Source organism: Homarus americanus, unplaced genomic scaffold, assembly GCF_018991925.1.
Source record: "Homarus americanus isolate GMGI-L3 unplaced genomic scaffold, GMGI_Hamer_2.0 scaffold6317, whole genome shotgun sequence".
Taxonomy (NCBI): domain Eukaryota; kingdom Metazoa; phylum Arthropoda; class Malacostraca; order Decapoda; family Nephropidae; genus Homarus; species Homarus americanus.
In genome coordinates, this window is record NW_024730668.1 from 16942321 (window position 1) to 16959595 (window position 17275).

The 17275-nt window shown below is 41.3% G+C and overlaps 1 protein-coding gene across 3 annotated transcripts in view; it reads right to left on the reverse strand.

Annotated features, from left to right (window-relative positions):
- Positions 1-2110: 2110 nt before the first annotated feature.
- LOC121867248 (diaminopimelate decarboxylase-like) overlaps positions 2111-17275 on the reverse strand; it is a 43360-nt gene continuing 28195 nt past the window's right edge. For all 3 annotated transcript variants that reach the window (XM_042367108.1, XM_042367107.1, XM_042367105.1), the window contains 3 exons: positions 10407-10824; positions 9618-9766; positions 2111-5125 (listed from right to left, as the gene is read on the reverse strand). In XM_042367108.1, the coding sequence (XP_042223042.1) occupies positions 4871-5125; positions 9618-9766; positions 10407-10824 (822 nt within the window). In that variant the 3' untranslated portion in view covers positions 2111-4870. The remainder of the gene's footprint in view (positions 5126-9617; positions 9767-10406; positions 10825-17275) is intronic.

Here is a 17275-nt window from a genome sequence, read left to right on the forward strand (position 1 = left end):
TTGAAATCATAGGTGGTGTGACTGAGGCTATGGGTTGGTGTGATTGAAGTATGCTTGGCGTGATTGAAGCATAGGTGGTGTGACTGAGGTATGGGTGGTGTGATTGAAGCATAGGTGGTGTGACTGAGGTATGGTTGGCGTGATTGAAGCATAGGTGGTGTGATTGAGGTATGGGTGGTGTGATGGAAGCATAGGTGGTAAGACTGTGGTATCGGTGGTGTGATTGAAGCATAGGTGGTGTGACTGTGGTATGGGTGGTGTGATTGAAGCATAGGTGGTGTGACTGAAGTATGGGTGGTGTGAGTGAAGCATGGGTGGTGTGACTGAGGTATGGGTGGTGTGATTGAAGCATAGATGGTGTGACTAAGGTACGGGTTTTTTGATTGAAGCATAGGTGGTGTGACTGAGGTATGGGTGGTGTGAGTGAAGCATGGGTTGTGTGACTGAGATACGGGTGCTGTGACTGAAGGATGGGTGGTGTGACTGAGGTATGGGTGGTGTGGGTGAAGCATGGGTGGAGTGATACAAAGATCTAGACTGGGGGACACATCGATTAAGGAGGGGGACATAAAGGACTAGCGAGGGGAAGCCTTGACCTACTGCCGCCGTAGACCTTGAACCGCAACTGGAAGCGTAATTTGATTTGATTTATTTTGCTGCTTACAGAGGCTACTTTATTGTGCACCCCACACTCATCCTGTGAGCGGAAGCGCAAAAGGATTACAGAGTAGAGTTTACAACTGGTCATAATAATTCACCCCCGTGGTCAGAATATTATGGCACTGAATGTTACACAGTATTTCAATTACATTATTTGTTTAGTTCGATACATAAAGGGTAACTTATTCACAACTGAGTGAGTACAGGCGTGTGAGGCAATATGTCTGGCCGCACACTTTGTTATTCACATTTGCGTGAGAAGTATTCAAGCACATTGTGTATTTGGTTCTATACATGAGAACTGATATAGTTACTAAGAGCAAAAAAGTGGATACAATCTTAATATGTCGGCTATCTTGCCATTAGAGATGAAGTGTTGTGCCATTTCACACACAGTGTGCTTAGACCTGTCCTTAAAAGGTTCTATCTTCACACAGTCGAGGACGTAGTGTTCAAGTGTGTGGCCATATGTCTGGCCACACACTTTACATTTAGTCTTGTTTACATCTGCTTGAGGAACATACTGCCAGAGGTACTTATATCCTAACCTTAGTCTAGTGGTTACAACATCTTGTAATCTAGTGATCTTGTTACTTGCTCCATATACATGTTTCACTTGATACATCTCATCATGGTAAACTATGGATCGACTAGGGCCTGTTTGCACTTGTCTACTTGCGTCAAATTCGTCAACAAGTTCTTTCCTAATTACAGTTTTAAGGGTTCTTTTTGACAGACCCAAATTGTAGCGTAATCTAGTCACCCTGGGGACGCCCCAGGCCTCGAACCACCAGCCACCCCTTGGGGTGCCCAAGATCATAGCCCCCTTTTGGATTTCGTGACGCTGAATTATAAAGGTCATTCTTCTGACCACACTTAAAAGTGAGAGAGATCTTTTGTAGCTCTTCGCAGTCCGTTTGGTTCCTAATGCAGTTTCTTCGTCCCGTTGGGACATGCGATACTCCTCCTTACTGTGGGTACGACCTACAGGTAGGTGCATCCTCTTACTCTTTGTGGCATTGAATCTAAACAGCCATTTCTTCGAAGCAGAAGCCAAAAACCTGGCTTCTAGAAGCCGAAGCCGGCTTTTGCCCCATGTCTGCACCCAACACATGCGCACATGCACACAATATCAAGGCCGGATTAAGGCCAATTGATGCCCTAAGCACTGTCAACAATGGTGCCCCCTCGGTCCTCCCATTGCTTAACTGACAATATATTAAGACCATGATTAAGACTCAATGAATACTGATGCTGAAATATGAGATGAAGAAATCAGGTTTCTTCCAGGCCATTCCACAAGCCAGATCCTACAATTGTTTTAAATATAAGCGGGTTTTATTTATTTTACACTAAGTAGCAGTAAGCAATATAAGCAAATTATCAACTTATAACCAGGATCCAGGGAAACATAAAAAATGCACATTTTCAACACTTTTTATTATTTTTTAATAAATTGTTATAAGAGAGAAAATTAAAATACAAACTTTTAACATATTGCATGTACATGGATTAAAATCGCCTAATAATACTTATAAATTTACTTATGCTTTAACTATTTGTGACCCTACTTTTTTTAATTGCAAAGTCTTTGATCAAGTCCTCAAAACTAATCTGCCGTAGCAAATCTGCTTCTATGCTTAGCAGAGACAAGGCATCCAACCTTTCTTGTCGCATAGTTGTTCTGTATGATTTTTAATCTGCTTCAGCTGAGAAAACGAACGCTCAGCTGTGCAATTTGTGAGCATAAATGTTAAAAAATACGAAATGCAATTTCTACATTTGGAAAAGCACATTCAAGTTTGTCTTCTAAAATTATTTTATAAAGTTCAGCGTGACTGAATCCGGTTTTTACAGTTTCAGTTGCACTGAACTTATGGCGCACATATGAGTGAAACTGCTGAAGCTCAGTAGAGAAATTAATGTCCAAGTCCTCTGGGTAAGCATCAATTAGCCTTTGAGAACACTGAACATGCCTCTTAGTTTCAGTAGATGATGATACAACATTTGGTACATCACTTAGAAAAGAAAATCTGTCCGCTATTTCTGTGTACACCTCTCCTCCTCTTCTCATCTGGGTTTCGAGTTTGTCAACAATTGTGTAAAAGGTGGTGATACGAAATTTATCTCTGGGGTTCAGATTTACTTCTATTGCATCTCCGTCATTGGGTACCTACTTTCTGATACGCTTGCGAGTTTGCCCTGCATTTATAATCTCCATCTGTTAGGATTTCCTTCGCGAGTGATTCAAATCTTTCAAAGTCATCTCGTAAAATGCAGAGTTGGTCAGTTAATGACGCATACAGATCTACACATGTTTTCAAGTTCATGTCCTCACTTTGTAGAACTTTACTCGGTCTATGAAACTTTTGCAAAATCTCGTCCCATATGATCAACATTAAAACAAATTCTAGCTCTTGCATCTTATTTGTAATATTGTCTGCTTCTCTTCTAGTGTCTCCTTTTTGTGATTAGTCTTCTGCTAGACTTTCTAAGGCTTCCAATATCTTAAAGAAAGACTTAAGAGTTGCTGCTGCTGCCACAGCATGTGCCTCCTATCTGGTATCAGAAAGGGATTTTAACACGCTTTCATTTCCAAGACTAACTTTAAGAATTTTCCGCCGGCTGGTTGAGGTTGAAAAAAATGTATAGAGCAACTGTACTGTTGAGAAACAATTAACTGCCACTTGACAGCAGTCAACAGCACTTCGGCCTACCAGATTTAGTGAATGGGCTGCACATGGCACATATATGGCAAACTTATTTTCTTCTAAATTTTTTTGCTGCACAACCCTATAACGCCCAGACATGGTAGCAGCATTGTCGTAGGACTGACCCCTACATTTTGAAAAATTTAGTTTTTCAAACATGACCTAAGTACTGCAACACCTGGTTTGCCATTTCCTCACCAGTATGGCTTGCTAGTTCTAGAAATGTTAAAAAGGGCTCAATAAGTTGCCCATTTTCTCATCACTGATGTTAGACTAGAACTAGAACGAATACAGTTAAAGACAATTAAGAAATAAAAAAAGTGTTGAAGTTTTTCAACATATGATAATTAAAAAATCACTTAAATTAGACAGTTTTGATTTAACCTTATTTATTATAACAACTAGGCCTAGAGTTACTGCTCTTAATTTAGTAACAATATATTTATATAGTTAAAATATCTACCTCTTTATTTTGTAAACATAAAAAATTTAATTAATGAGAAATTCAGGAACTTACTTGTTACTTTACACAATCCACATCACACCACACGTGAAAATACACATTTCGTTGATACTGCAAGAGCCTGAGTGAGGGCTGAGAGGCCAGGGAACGAACTTAGACAATTTCGGACGTTCAGGAACGTTCTTGAACGCTTATAAAATAAGGCCGTTTTCCATTGGGCAACGTGTCCTTTAAAAAACCAAAAAAGGGCACGGTTTTCTTGTTTTAAAACCCTTACAAAGCATAGTTAAACAAAATGGGATAAATATTTTTCACCCATTTTCTACGGCGGTTTTTACACTAGCCTATTACGTTTTATCGCAAATATGATCTGGTAACTACAAGGCATAATACCTTTAGAATAAAAACCTGTGGTGCCTCCTTCTTTTGGTGCCCTAAGCACGTGCTTATTTTGCTTAATGGTTAATCCAACCCTGTCACACATACATACACATAGACACAATTACACAGTATACTTGTATTATATTTATGCCATACAAGTGTTACTTTAATCAAATAAACAACAACCCGGTCTACATTTAATGTAAAACAATGTTAACAATGGAAATATAAGTATATTTAAGCTAAAGTAATTAAGACCAAATCTTATAGTACTATCAGTGATCTATTGTTACAGAATCTTTGTTTATGGGCGATCTTGTACTGTGTATCAGCTTAGCCAATCACCCATCACTGTATCCTGAAAAACCAATCATCTACAGGAGAGCGTCTTATCCCAGTCCTGGACCAATCATCAAGGGCTCTGAGCTGCAATGAACCAATCAGCAAAAGCCTTGATCTGCACTGGACCAATCAGCATTGTTATATATATATGTATGTGCTTGAAATTCTCCCATTAAATAAGGCAAGATACTACAAGCATGAACCTTGATCTGCAGTGGACCAATCAGCAAGAGCCGTGACTTACACTGGATCAACCAGTAACACCCCTGAACTAACCCCCCTCCCCCCCCAAAAAAAAACAGCTTTACACCCATCAGAGGAACTCCCTGACGAGGTCTTCGAACTCCTGAGGACGTCGGAGCACCTTATAGCTGTCTGGGCTATGAACTAAAACCTCGAGGGCATGTGGGCGGAGGTTGTAATTAGAGGCCATGGAGGCACAGTAGGCCCCGGCCGCCCACACCACAAGGGCATCTCCTGAGGCGCTGGGACGAGGGAGGAAGCATCGGCGGGCCAGGAAGTCACCACTCTCACACACGGGTCCCACCACGTCCACCTCCGCCACCTCCTGATGGGTCACAACACAAGGGAGTCACGTGATAGGATAAGAGAACAAAGAAAGCAGGTTACCAACGCCGACTGGCGCTGACAAGCGTCATGAATGTGACCATGCTATGATGAGCGGCCACACAGAGTAGAAGCATGTTGAAGCCTGTCGGCGCTGGTTGCCTGCACTGACAAGTTTACCAGAATGGACAAAACAGTGTTTTCTCGCTTGCCAGCACGGGTGGACGGGTTGTTGAAGCAGTGCTAGTTGTGCGAGGTGTGCCAGTTAGACCATGTTTTCGTCAAACGATGTTCAACCTTCTTCAAAATGTTGTCAAAAGTTTCTCAAATCATTCTCATGTATTGAAAATAGCCTTTTTGGGTCCATTTTCAACTCACTAAAAAGATGGTGATATTCAGCGTAATTTTTTCTACTGCAATTGATTTCACGTATTTCAGTTCTTTTCCTCTATATTGTTACAGAAGGACTATCGAAAAAAAAAACTTCGTCAGACGACGAGCAAGACATCTTTACTGCACGACAGCTGGACAACAATTCGCATCTTGCAGATAAACCTGCATCCTCTGTGTCAGCCTACTAGCATTGACTGCTGGCGCTGGTCGGCGCTGGAAACCGGCAAGTGGGTAACCTTCTTTCTTTGTGTGCTTACTCATAGAATACATACATAACCAGAAAAAATCACCTGAAGATTAAACACCACGGCTTATTTCACCTGGCTGGTGAAGTCTTTAAACTGCTAGGGAACATATGGGCACGGAGGTGGAGGAGACTGCAGTGGGAGCGGGTAAACAGGGTGAAAGGTTACAGGGAAATAATGCTAGGAATGATGACAAAACTAAATTAGGCAGGGAGTTAAAACCAAAATGCATCAAACAGAGGACTCAGAAGACGACTGACTTAAATGTCTACTACTCAAACAGTAGGAGTATGAGAAACTAAATGCATGAAATCAGAGCGTTGGTATGTCCCGAAAAAATCGATATAGTAGCATTCACCAAAACATGAATAAACTTAGACTCACGAGAGTTACCTGCCGAATACCAAATTACGGGATATAAATTATTCTATACCGATAGGCAGATTAGGGACAGAGGCGGAGTAGCAATCTATGTCATGGATAATCTGAAGTGTGAAATAAATAAGCAAATAAAAAACTGAACTGAATACAGAAAGTATTTGGATAGAATTAATCAATGGTAGAGAAAAATAATCGCAGAATTTAATATATAGACCTCCTAATCTTGATAGAGTTAATGCACGACTTATTTGGGATGAAGTGCTCAGGGCTTCCAGACAGAGCAAAGTCTGAATAGTAGACGACTTTAAGTTTAGCCAAATAGATTGGATCGACCTTACAGGTAACTCAGAATCAGAGGATTTTCTTGACACAATTCAGGACTGTTTCCTAAGTCAACATATAACCGAAACCACCCAGGGTAATAATATACTCGATTTAGTTATGTCAAACAGAGAAAACCCCATTAGTAATGTCGAGGTAGGGAACGAACTTGCCAACAGCGATCACAAAGATATAAAATTTCAATTAGAATTAAATGGCAGTGGCAAGGAAAATTTCATTAATGTCCCAGATTTCAGAAGGGCAAACTTTGATAGGTTAAAAGGCAGCTGAGAGAGGGGGTATCACGTTTGTGGATGGATTACATTACCTCACGTGCGGTGACCTCACACAATGTACCCACAGAGGGCGAGCTCATGTTATCTGGGGACCTGACAACGATATCCTCACAAAATATGACGGTTGAGGATGACCTGATTACGAGATCTGAGGTTGAGGAGTTCCACAGCAATTTAAATAATGAGTTACTTAATGAACAAAGGCAGAACATACCATACAGAAATCTCAGATCAGACAACAAAGACCCTAAATGGATAAACAATTACTTAAAGAATATTATTGGACAAAGGAAGGCTATAGGTAGAAGAATAAATCGTGGTGAAGTTTACCTCCGAGATTATTATAAGGTATTGGCCAGTAGGGTTAAGACAGAGATAAGAAAAGCAAAGAGGAATAATGAAATGAAGGTAGCAAGGGAGGCGAAGTCAAACCCCAAGGGATTCTTTCAAATGTATCAAACTAAAACACAAGAAAAGATTGGACCAATACAGTCAGATACCGGCGAGCTAATTGATAACGACGGAGAAATGAGCAATAATCTGAATAAATATTTTTCTACTGTTTTCACCAAGGTAAAATTTTTACATGATACCCGAGGCACCGACTCCATACAGAGATTGTGAAGAGATAGATTAAGAGAGATAGTAGTGACTGGCAACGAAGTTAGTAAGCAAATAGACAAGTTAAAGCCTAATAAGTCGCCAGATCCCGATGATATATTTGCCAGAGTATTAAAGGAATGTAAGGAAGAACTTAGTATGCCCTTAGCAAATTTGTTTAACATGTCCTTAAAAACGGGTGTAGTACCAGAATCCTGGAGGATAGCCAATGTAATACCGATTTGCAAGAAGGGAGATAGATCACTATCTTCTAACTACCGTCCAATCAGCTTAACACCAATTGCAGGAAAAATACTGTTAACACTTATTTCAAACTCTATTCGAAATCACCTGGAGAAGCACAAGTTGATCAATGATTCCCAACATGGCTTCACAAGCGGGCGCTCATGTTTAACTAATTTATTAACATTCTTTTCAGCTGTTTTCGAATTAGTGGACGAGGGGCACACCTATGATGTGGTATATCTTGACTTTAGCAAAGCCTTCGACAAAGTCCCCCACGAAACACTCATAAGAAAAGTGGAGGCTCATGGCTTTGGAGGAGATATTCTAAAATGGATTAGTGCGTGGTTACAGGACAGAAAACAGCGAGTGAGCATTAGCGGCACTAAATCCTATTGGAGTAACGTCACAAGTGGAGTAACCCAAGGCTCAGTCCTTGGACCATTATTATTAATTATAAACATAAACGACATAGATATCGGCGAAGACAACAACATAAGTAAATTTGCTCAGGACACTAAAATAGGACGTGTAATTAAATCTGACGAGGACTCGGCAAAACTACAGGAAGATCTAAACAAATTTTTCGACTGATTTAAAAAATGGCAAATGAAATTCAATGTGGACAAATGTAAAGTAATTAGTCTAGGAGATGTAAACAGAGAAACCAGATATCAGATGAACAACGATGTTATAGAGATATCCGAATGTGAGAAAGATTTAGGAGTAATGATAAGTAGGAATCTTAAGCCAAGTAAGCAATGTGTATTTGCTCGAAACAAGGTTAATAAAGTACTTGGGTTCATACAAAGGAGAGTTAGTTACAAAACTAGAGAGGTCATCCTGAAACTATATCTTGCGCTTGTGAGACCTCACTTGCATTACGCAGTTCAATTCTGGTCACAGTATTACAGAACGGATATAGAATCCCTAGAAAGAATTCAGAGGAGAATGACAAGACTAATCCCGGGCATTAGGAACCTCGAGTACAGAGACAGATTAAAGCATCTTAATCTACACTCCCTCGAGAGACGTAGAGTGAGGGGCAATATGATAGAGGTGTATAAATGGAAGGCAGGGCTAAGCAAAGGGGACATAACAAAGGTACTCAAACTAATCGAACCAGGAGCGAACTCGTAACAATGGTTTAAATTAGGCAAATTTAGATTTAGACGCGAAATAGGTAAACATTGGTTTGGAAACAGAGTAGTGGATGAATAGAACAAGCTACCAAATATCATCATTGACTCGAAGACGCTTGATAGCTTCAAACATAGGTTGGATGGATATATGAGCGATAGGGGTTGGGTGTAAGTGGGGCTGCCCAGTATGGGCCAATAGGCCCGCAGCAGTTTCCTTCATTCTTATGTTCTTATGTTCTAACATAACCCAATTCAACCTAATCTAAGTTTATCTAGTCTAAACAAAATAATGTAATATAACTTAATCTAAACTAATTTATCCCAACTACCCTAATGCTAACCTAACCTGATCTAATTTAACCAATCCAACCCTCCAGATAACGTTAAGGTATATAATCATCAGGTGAGATAAGCTGGAGAGTCTAATTTTTGAGTTATCCCCCTCAAAAAATGAATAAACGACTAAAACTTAGTAAAACACGTACACAATAACAATATCCAATAAAGAATAATTAATATAGAAACACAAAACAACGTAAACAAACGAATCAATGAATATGTAAAAAGGCTTAAACAACAAACACCAATGAATGAAGACGTAAACATAAACGTCAAGAAAATACAGATAACCTGAAAAAAGTGTTGGGTTTATGAAAGGTAAGAGAAATGCACTGATTAATTATCCCATCATTTATGAGCGAACTCGATAAGACAAAAATCCGAATACGAAGTACGATAATGTGAAGAAAAAGTGGTATATAATAAAAATTGATGATATTTATACCCAAATAAAAAAACAGTATTACCTCCATTATAGGAGAGAAAGAACAATACAGCTTTTGAGACTTGAGGGTGGTGGCCGGGAGACTCACCTGGTGGGCGGAGGGTGTGGTGACGTAACAGATTGGGTGGTGGACTCCATAGAGGGCTGGACGAATCACCTCTGTCATGGCAGCGTCCACCACCACGAACTCCCGGCCAGCGTTGGTCTTAACTCCCATTACCTCCGTCATCACTACACCTGCAATATACTTGTCGTTAACACATCTATTAATACACGTGTCAACAATATATCTGCAACGTAGTGAGGTGCAGTGAGCACTGCACCTCACTACGTTTGTAACATCACATGTCAACCAGCTTGTCATTATCAAAACTCATCAACATAAACCTGCAACATATCCGCCATTACTAAACCTATATCACCAATACACTCACCACCAACAACAAACCTGTCACCTACATTAAGGGAACAAAGATTTTCTTAACACACCCGTCACCATTTTTCTCCTTTTTTTTCTATAAGCTCTTTAAATCTATGGATAAAGTATAAAATGCAATTACTAATTGATAAAGTATAGAATTAAAAGAGTAATTACTTCAGTGGGAATAACGAAAGAATATTGATAAACTTTCACCATCTTTCATTGACTTTCTGCCTCCTAATCGTAGACTACCTGAAGATTAGCCCCTAGCTTATTCCACACGATGGTTGACTACCCTGGTGAGTTTACGTTTGGCTACGTTGTTAGGTTAAAGTAAGGTAGGGTGAGTTAGATTAGGTTAGGTTAACAGTAGGATAGTTAATCATCTGGTAAAATTAGCTGGGGTGTCTAATCTTCAAGTGATCACGAGATGTGCTGTGGTCGGAACTACAGTACCGGCAGTCGCCACCAGGGACCGGCCGGGTTCCAGCACTAAGGTTGCCCCTTCAGGTAAGTAGGGCAGGATTGTTTCGACTAATTCTTGAGGTGTCGGTGTGGCCTCCGTCACTGTAGAACTAGGTGTGGCTCTGATCGATTTCTGCGTGTTCTCTCTGGTCATTGATGAGTTAGGAGTGGTTTCTTTGGTTCTTGGTTTGTTTGGCGTGGTTTCCTTCGTTATTAGCGAGTTCGGTGTACCTTTCGTAGTCTCCGGTGTAATTCTCTTTTTGGACGACAGAGGCGAAGTAGGGTTAATGAGCGAGGTGGGTATAGTCTCTTCTTGGTGGTAGCCGCCATCAATGGGTGGCTCGTAAGACACACTGAGGCCACCCCCCAGGTTAATCATGGATGCCTTCTGCCACCCACTATCACGGATCTGGAATAAATACACGGAAAGTTGCTAAAAATCCTAGCATTTAAACTGAAAAACAATACCTAACCTAACCTAACTTAATCTAACCCAACCTAACGGATCTGAATAGATGGGGTGGAATAAAAGGCATTTCGTCTTATTGACTCTCCTCCTTTAATTGATAATCTTTCTTCCTTTTCTCTTACTGTAATGTTACTTTACTCTCTCTCTTTTACAGGTACTTTAACGAGCAATGTTCGGTGGATTTGGCATCATGTGTACCGCCGGCAAGGCCATGGGCTCTTAACACTCGCCTTGTCCGCAGTGCCCACCGTTTCTCTGTGGATGTCAGTCACACTAGAATAACCCGTTATAGTACACCCTTCTTTCCTCACACAGCTAAACTGTGAAATGTTCTGCCTTCTTACTTTTACTTTTTTCTTTTCTTTTATCATTTATTGGGCACTCCCCTACATCCTTGGGTAAGGTGAAGCGCAGAAGCGTTTACAGTGCCCAACAGGGAAGCATGTTAAGTTCATGCTTGCCTTTATGTCTCATGAGTTAAGGGCGTAGAAGCCTGAAGAGTCAATGATTTTATGTCATCAAGTTATTGGAAGTTCCAACAACTTTCGATTTACACCAGGTACCTACTTTACCAACTTCCACTGGCCCGGGAATCGAACCCGTGACATCTCGCTTGCGAAGGCAAGAGCGGTACCACTCTACCACCAGCACCCCCTACTTTTACTCTGTGTTTCCATACTCATTGTAAGGGCGATAATGAGTAGGATGGTTGTTCGCCGCCTGCTTGCTTATTCGCGTCCCCCCACTTGGGGGAGACGGAGGTGAGAACGTCACTGCTGCCTTGACACACAGATCAGACACTACCCAGCCGTCAGCACAGCTGTACATGTACCCCGCTGTTCGTTCAAATTCTGGTTGTGATCTCATCATAGGTCCTGGACTCGTGGGCTGTTTCCCCAGACCTTCACAAATCGACTGTCAATCTCCGGACACCTACCCCAGCTACTACCGCGGCTGCCACGTCATCGCCACTTCCTCCACACCGTCTGTGCCACTGTGGTTCTCCTGTGTAGCAAGACATCGCCTGCATTTGCCAAGTGAGGAAGCTGAATTGACCTTCCCCCTGAGAGTGGATCACTGCTTTCCAGAACCTTCCACAGGGCCGCCGCCGTAGGAAATATCTGTTCATTGTTTGATTTTCTTAATTGTTTGACTCCCGTAATTGTTTGACTCCCTTAATTGTTTGATTCTCTTAATTGTTTGACTCCATTAATTGTTTGACCCCCCCAATTGTTTGACTCCCTTAACTGTTTGATTCTCTTAATTGTTTGACTCCCATAATTGTTATTTGATATTTGTGTAAGTGGTGTCAGAGTTTTGTTATTTTCATAGTAAAGAGATGTCAATCTCTAACGGTTGTTTGTTATCCCTCGGAAAACTATGGTTCTTGAATTTCCTCTTATAAGATCCTGATTAGGCTGGCAAGGGATTTCTATTCCTAAGTCCCAGGCCTTTACTCATACAATCTGTTTCACTTTAAAAAGATAGTTTTCCGGCATCTTCGCGGTGTAGAGTAATATAATCTTTTCTTTTCTATTTTTAACTTCTTTTTACTTTTATTTTTTTTCTCTCCTTAGGCCATGTTGTTGGTCGATGACCTATGCCTGGGTGGGCCATTCCCTGCATAAAAATAATGGAGATTAGGCTCTCAGCTTATTTTACGGATAATTGAACACTAAATTGATAACTTAATCTAACATAATCACTAGCGTAGCTAGACCCACTATCTGCAGCTACTGGAGACGTTAATCCTTCCCTTTGTATCGGCGGCAAGTTAATCCTTGTCGTGTCTGACCTAACACCTGACCCACATCATCACGGCCACGTCATGAGCTACACCCTTGCTATGCGCCCCCCCCCCGCCACACACACAACCTGTAACCTGTTGAGGATTAAGGAAACAACTTCAAACAAGTACGCCAGTGAGCTCATGTGGTGTGGGTCAGGTGTTAGGTCAGACACGACGAGGATTAACTTGCCGCCGATACAAAGGGAAGGATTAACGTCTCCAGTAGCTGCAGATATGGGTGATGAGCAGACCCAAAAGTGCCGCCCCCCAAAAGTGAAGGATCACGAGATGCTGAATTGCCATACGACATTGAATTGAGGAGAGAAATGTTTTCTTCGCTGGACAGAGTGATCCAAGAAATAACTTTGAGATTTCAACAGCTTCATGAACTTGCTGAGAAATATGCCTTCCTTACCCCATTGAATCTTTTGGATGATAAATATGAGTGTCAAATAGATCACGATCACGACGACATTGATAAAGAGGAGTTCCTCGTTGAGAGAAAAAGACTTCAGCATTTTGTTGCTGTTGCTGCTATAACTATTAAAGACAGAATACAGACGTGGAAAGAAGGCCCCCTTGAACTTTTGCAGTTTATTCAAAAGTATGACCTTGGGAACTCGGTTCCAAATATAATAATAATGCTGAGGATTTTCCTCACAATTGCTGTTAGTGTTGCTACCTGTGAGAGGAGTTTTTCGAGACTAAAACTGATCAAGAATTACTTAAGATCTACTATGAGCACCTTGCGGTTGAGAAATCTTGCCATACTGTCTATAGAGCGACAATTGACAGATGAAATAGTTTTTGACAATGTCATTGAAGAATTTGCCAGCAAAAAAACAAGAAAAGTTACTTTGTAGAAAGTTGTAGTTTTCATTTCAGAAATAAAGATGGTCCTAATTTTTTACACTTTTTACTTTTTTTCCCTATCCTATATGTCGTTTTTGCTTTTTGTTTAACTGTTACTTATAAAGTTTAAGTATGTTTGGTGTGTATTTAAAGCATACTATATTTGAGTATGTGAAAGTACATTAATATTATAATGGTACACCAACTATTTAATATATAAATATATATTTAATATATAAATATATATTTAATATATATATATATATATATATATATATATATATATATATATATATATATATATATATATATATATATATATATATATATAGAGTGAGTCACTGTGCAATATGTATTTTTTGTGGGGGCACGGGGGGGGGCTGCAAACTCAAGGGCCGCCCCGCGCGGCACACACTCTAGCTACGCCACTGAACATAATATAATCAACGCTAACCTAATCTCACTTCACCTAACCTAACCCAATCTAAATTAACCTAACTTAACCAGAATTGTAAAAAAGTACTCAAATAAAAGTAAAAGTATCCAAAGTTCAATGCACTCAAGTAGAAGTAAAAAAGTATCTCATTAATAAAGCATTGTACTCAAGTACTGAAACTAAAAATTAAAAACAAAATTATTGTCTCAAACATTAAAATAAATCCACAGTAAATTATAAAAAAAAAATTGTTAACTAAAGACAAAAATATATGACACAGCATATCAAGTGTTTGTTTGCAAATCTTTCCATTGAGATTAATCAATAACTGATTCTCGAAATTATGGCCATCCAATCAGGATCTTTTAGGCCTAAACATAAGCGACCACAAAAAATCGACAACCAAAGTGATATTCAGGAAACTGCTATAGCAGTGCTATACCCTGACCCAAACAACCCCGACCACACTCCCCCTCCTCCTACTCCCCCACACCCATCCACGTCACCTCCCACCCCTCACCCACCTCACACAGAACACGCTCTCACTCACTCGACACCACACGCAACACCTCCTCACCCCAGAACCACATCTAAGAAACAAACCGCAAACAAAACACACAAGCACAAACATGATCTCCATAATGCAATTCAACTGCAGAGCAGACAGTTACCTTGCAAGCAAACACATTATTTCTCTCCTCCTCCAAGAACACAACCCAGACATTCTCCTCCTCAACTCAACATACACAAACACCATGATCAAACACTTCGGCTACACATGCAGACAATAACCCCACGAACTACACGAGGGCGTAGCTATCCAGATCCTCTATCAAACACGATTTTATCACCGACTTTACCTTCAAACACTTTATGGCCGACAAGATTAACACTGAACTCGGACAGATAATCGTTTGCACAACGTACTCAAGGCGAAACACATACATCCCCTTCTCAGACCTGAACTCCATCTTTAACAACTCACACATACCTGTAATACTAATGGCCGATCTCAATGCACATCACACTGTTTTCCAACACAACCGCACCGACCACCACGGCCAACAACTACACACACTGGTCACACACACAAACCTTCACCACATTGGTCCTTTCTTCCCTACATGTTACACTGTTCGCGGCAGAGGCACTCCCGACATCGTCATCACAAACACACTGGTCCTCCAATTCCAACACTATATCTCTCCCAGCCCCCAGTCAGGCTCAGACCACATTCCCATCACACTCCACCTCTCCAATAACCCCATCCTCCTCCCAACACCCAAACCACAATACCAATACCAACGTGCAGACTGGGGTGCCTTCGAACCACACTCTCTGAACAGCAATACACATTCAACCTAGAACACCAAGCCACAAGGAAGATAGAGGAAACCTGGTTACAACTCTTTAACACATTCACCACCACAGCAGACACACACATACCAAAACACCAGTACAAGAAGAAACATTCCTTCATATCCTCCATAAGAACCCAACGCCTACTACACTGCTACAGGCGACGATTTGAACAAAACAAACAGTACCTCACTCCAGTACAAGCAGACATCACCACACTAAGAACACACATCACCCACAGCCTCCTTCAAGACCACGAGGTTCACTGGACTAAACTCGTAGAGGCCGCCCAGGAACACAGAACTTACAACCCCCGAGAGTTCTGGCAAAGGATCGCCAAACTGAGGGGGACGGCTAGGCCTCCCTTCGATTATCTGCTAGTTAACGGTAGACGAATCAGAGAACCAGCAGAAGTAGCACAAACTCTAAAACAACACTGGGAACCCATCTTCCACCCACACCCCCTTACCCAACAAAGACACATCTTAGACCACATTAACAACATCATCACACGAACACTACACGAAAGAAACACTCCTGATAACATAATAGACACCACCACACTCTCACAGGAACACGTCCTCACTGCACCTTTCACCCCAACAGAAGTAAAACAGGCACTGGACAGAGCCAAAGAGAAAACACCAGGCTACAGTAACATAGGACACTCAATCCTCAAGCACCTACCCCCAGAAACAGTCAAAGCCATTACATACCTTTACAACACTCAACTTGCCTCTGGATACTTCTCCAAACTCTTCAAAACAGCCACAGCTACCATGATCCCGAAACCAGACAAAAACCTAACAGACCCACAAAACTACAGGCCGATCAGCATACTTGAGGTCTTAGGCAAAACTTTCGAAAGCCTATTTAACAAACGACTAAGGTACCACCTTGAAGATGAAGAACTATTGTCCTACAAGCAGTTCGGAATCAAGGCACACCACTCAACCCAGGGTGCACTCAACTTAATGACCAACTACCTCTACATGAACAAAGGAACATACAAGACAGCACTCATCACAAAATACGTACAAAAGCCTTTGGCACAATGTGGCACGACGGACTAAAATACAAAATATGTACCAACTTCAACCTCCCCCATAAGTCACAGAAACTCCTGTGCAACTTCCTAACAAGACAGACAAATGAGGATAAAGTTCAGACAAATGAGGATAAAGTTTAAACTCGCACACTCGGAATACTTCTTACTGCACGCAGGAGTCCCACAAGGATCTGTCCTGTCCCCAACACTATACAGTATATTCTCTACACAAATGACCTGCCTGACCCCATAAACATCGACTCCCTGACTATACAATAATCCAACGACGTAACCCAACTCGTCAGACACAAACAAGGACTAGACCACCTCACAGACAAAGCACACAGGGAACTCAAACAAGTCACAGAATGGGAGCTGCTATGGAGAATTCAAACAAACCCCAACAAATCACAAATCACTTACTTTGGCACCAGAAAACAGCCCCGCCACATGTACAGTAGGAAACCATAATCTCTAGCCCACCTGGGTCGGTGCTGGAGGTTAGTACAGCGTCCTTTCTGGACGGGGACCCACTCTAACTATCACGAGGACTGTGTGTTCGTGCGTGTGTTGCCTCGTGATTTTAATGGGCCCCCCCGTCCAGAAAGGAGGCTGTACTAACCTCCAGCACCGACCCAGGTGGGCTAGAGATTATGGTTTCCGACTGTACCTTAACCCTTACATTGACAACCGAACACACAGTCCTGTCAAACTTACAAGTAAAATCCTTGGAGTCACCTTCGACCACACCCTCACCATGGCTTTTCACACCAGGAGGAAGGCAGCAATCGCAAACAAAGCGCTCGGAAACATTCGCAGATTCACAACCGCATCAACCCAAACCAAAACACAGTTATACAAAGCACTAATACGACCACTACTGACATACACACCCAACACACTCCAG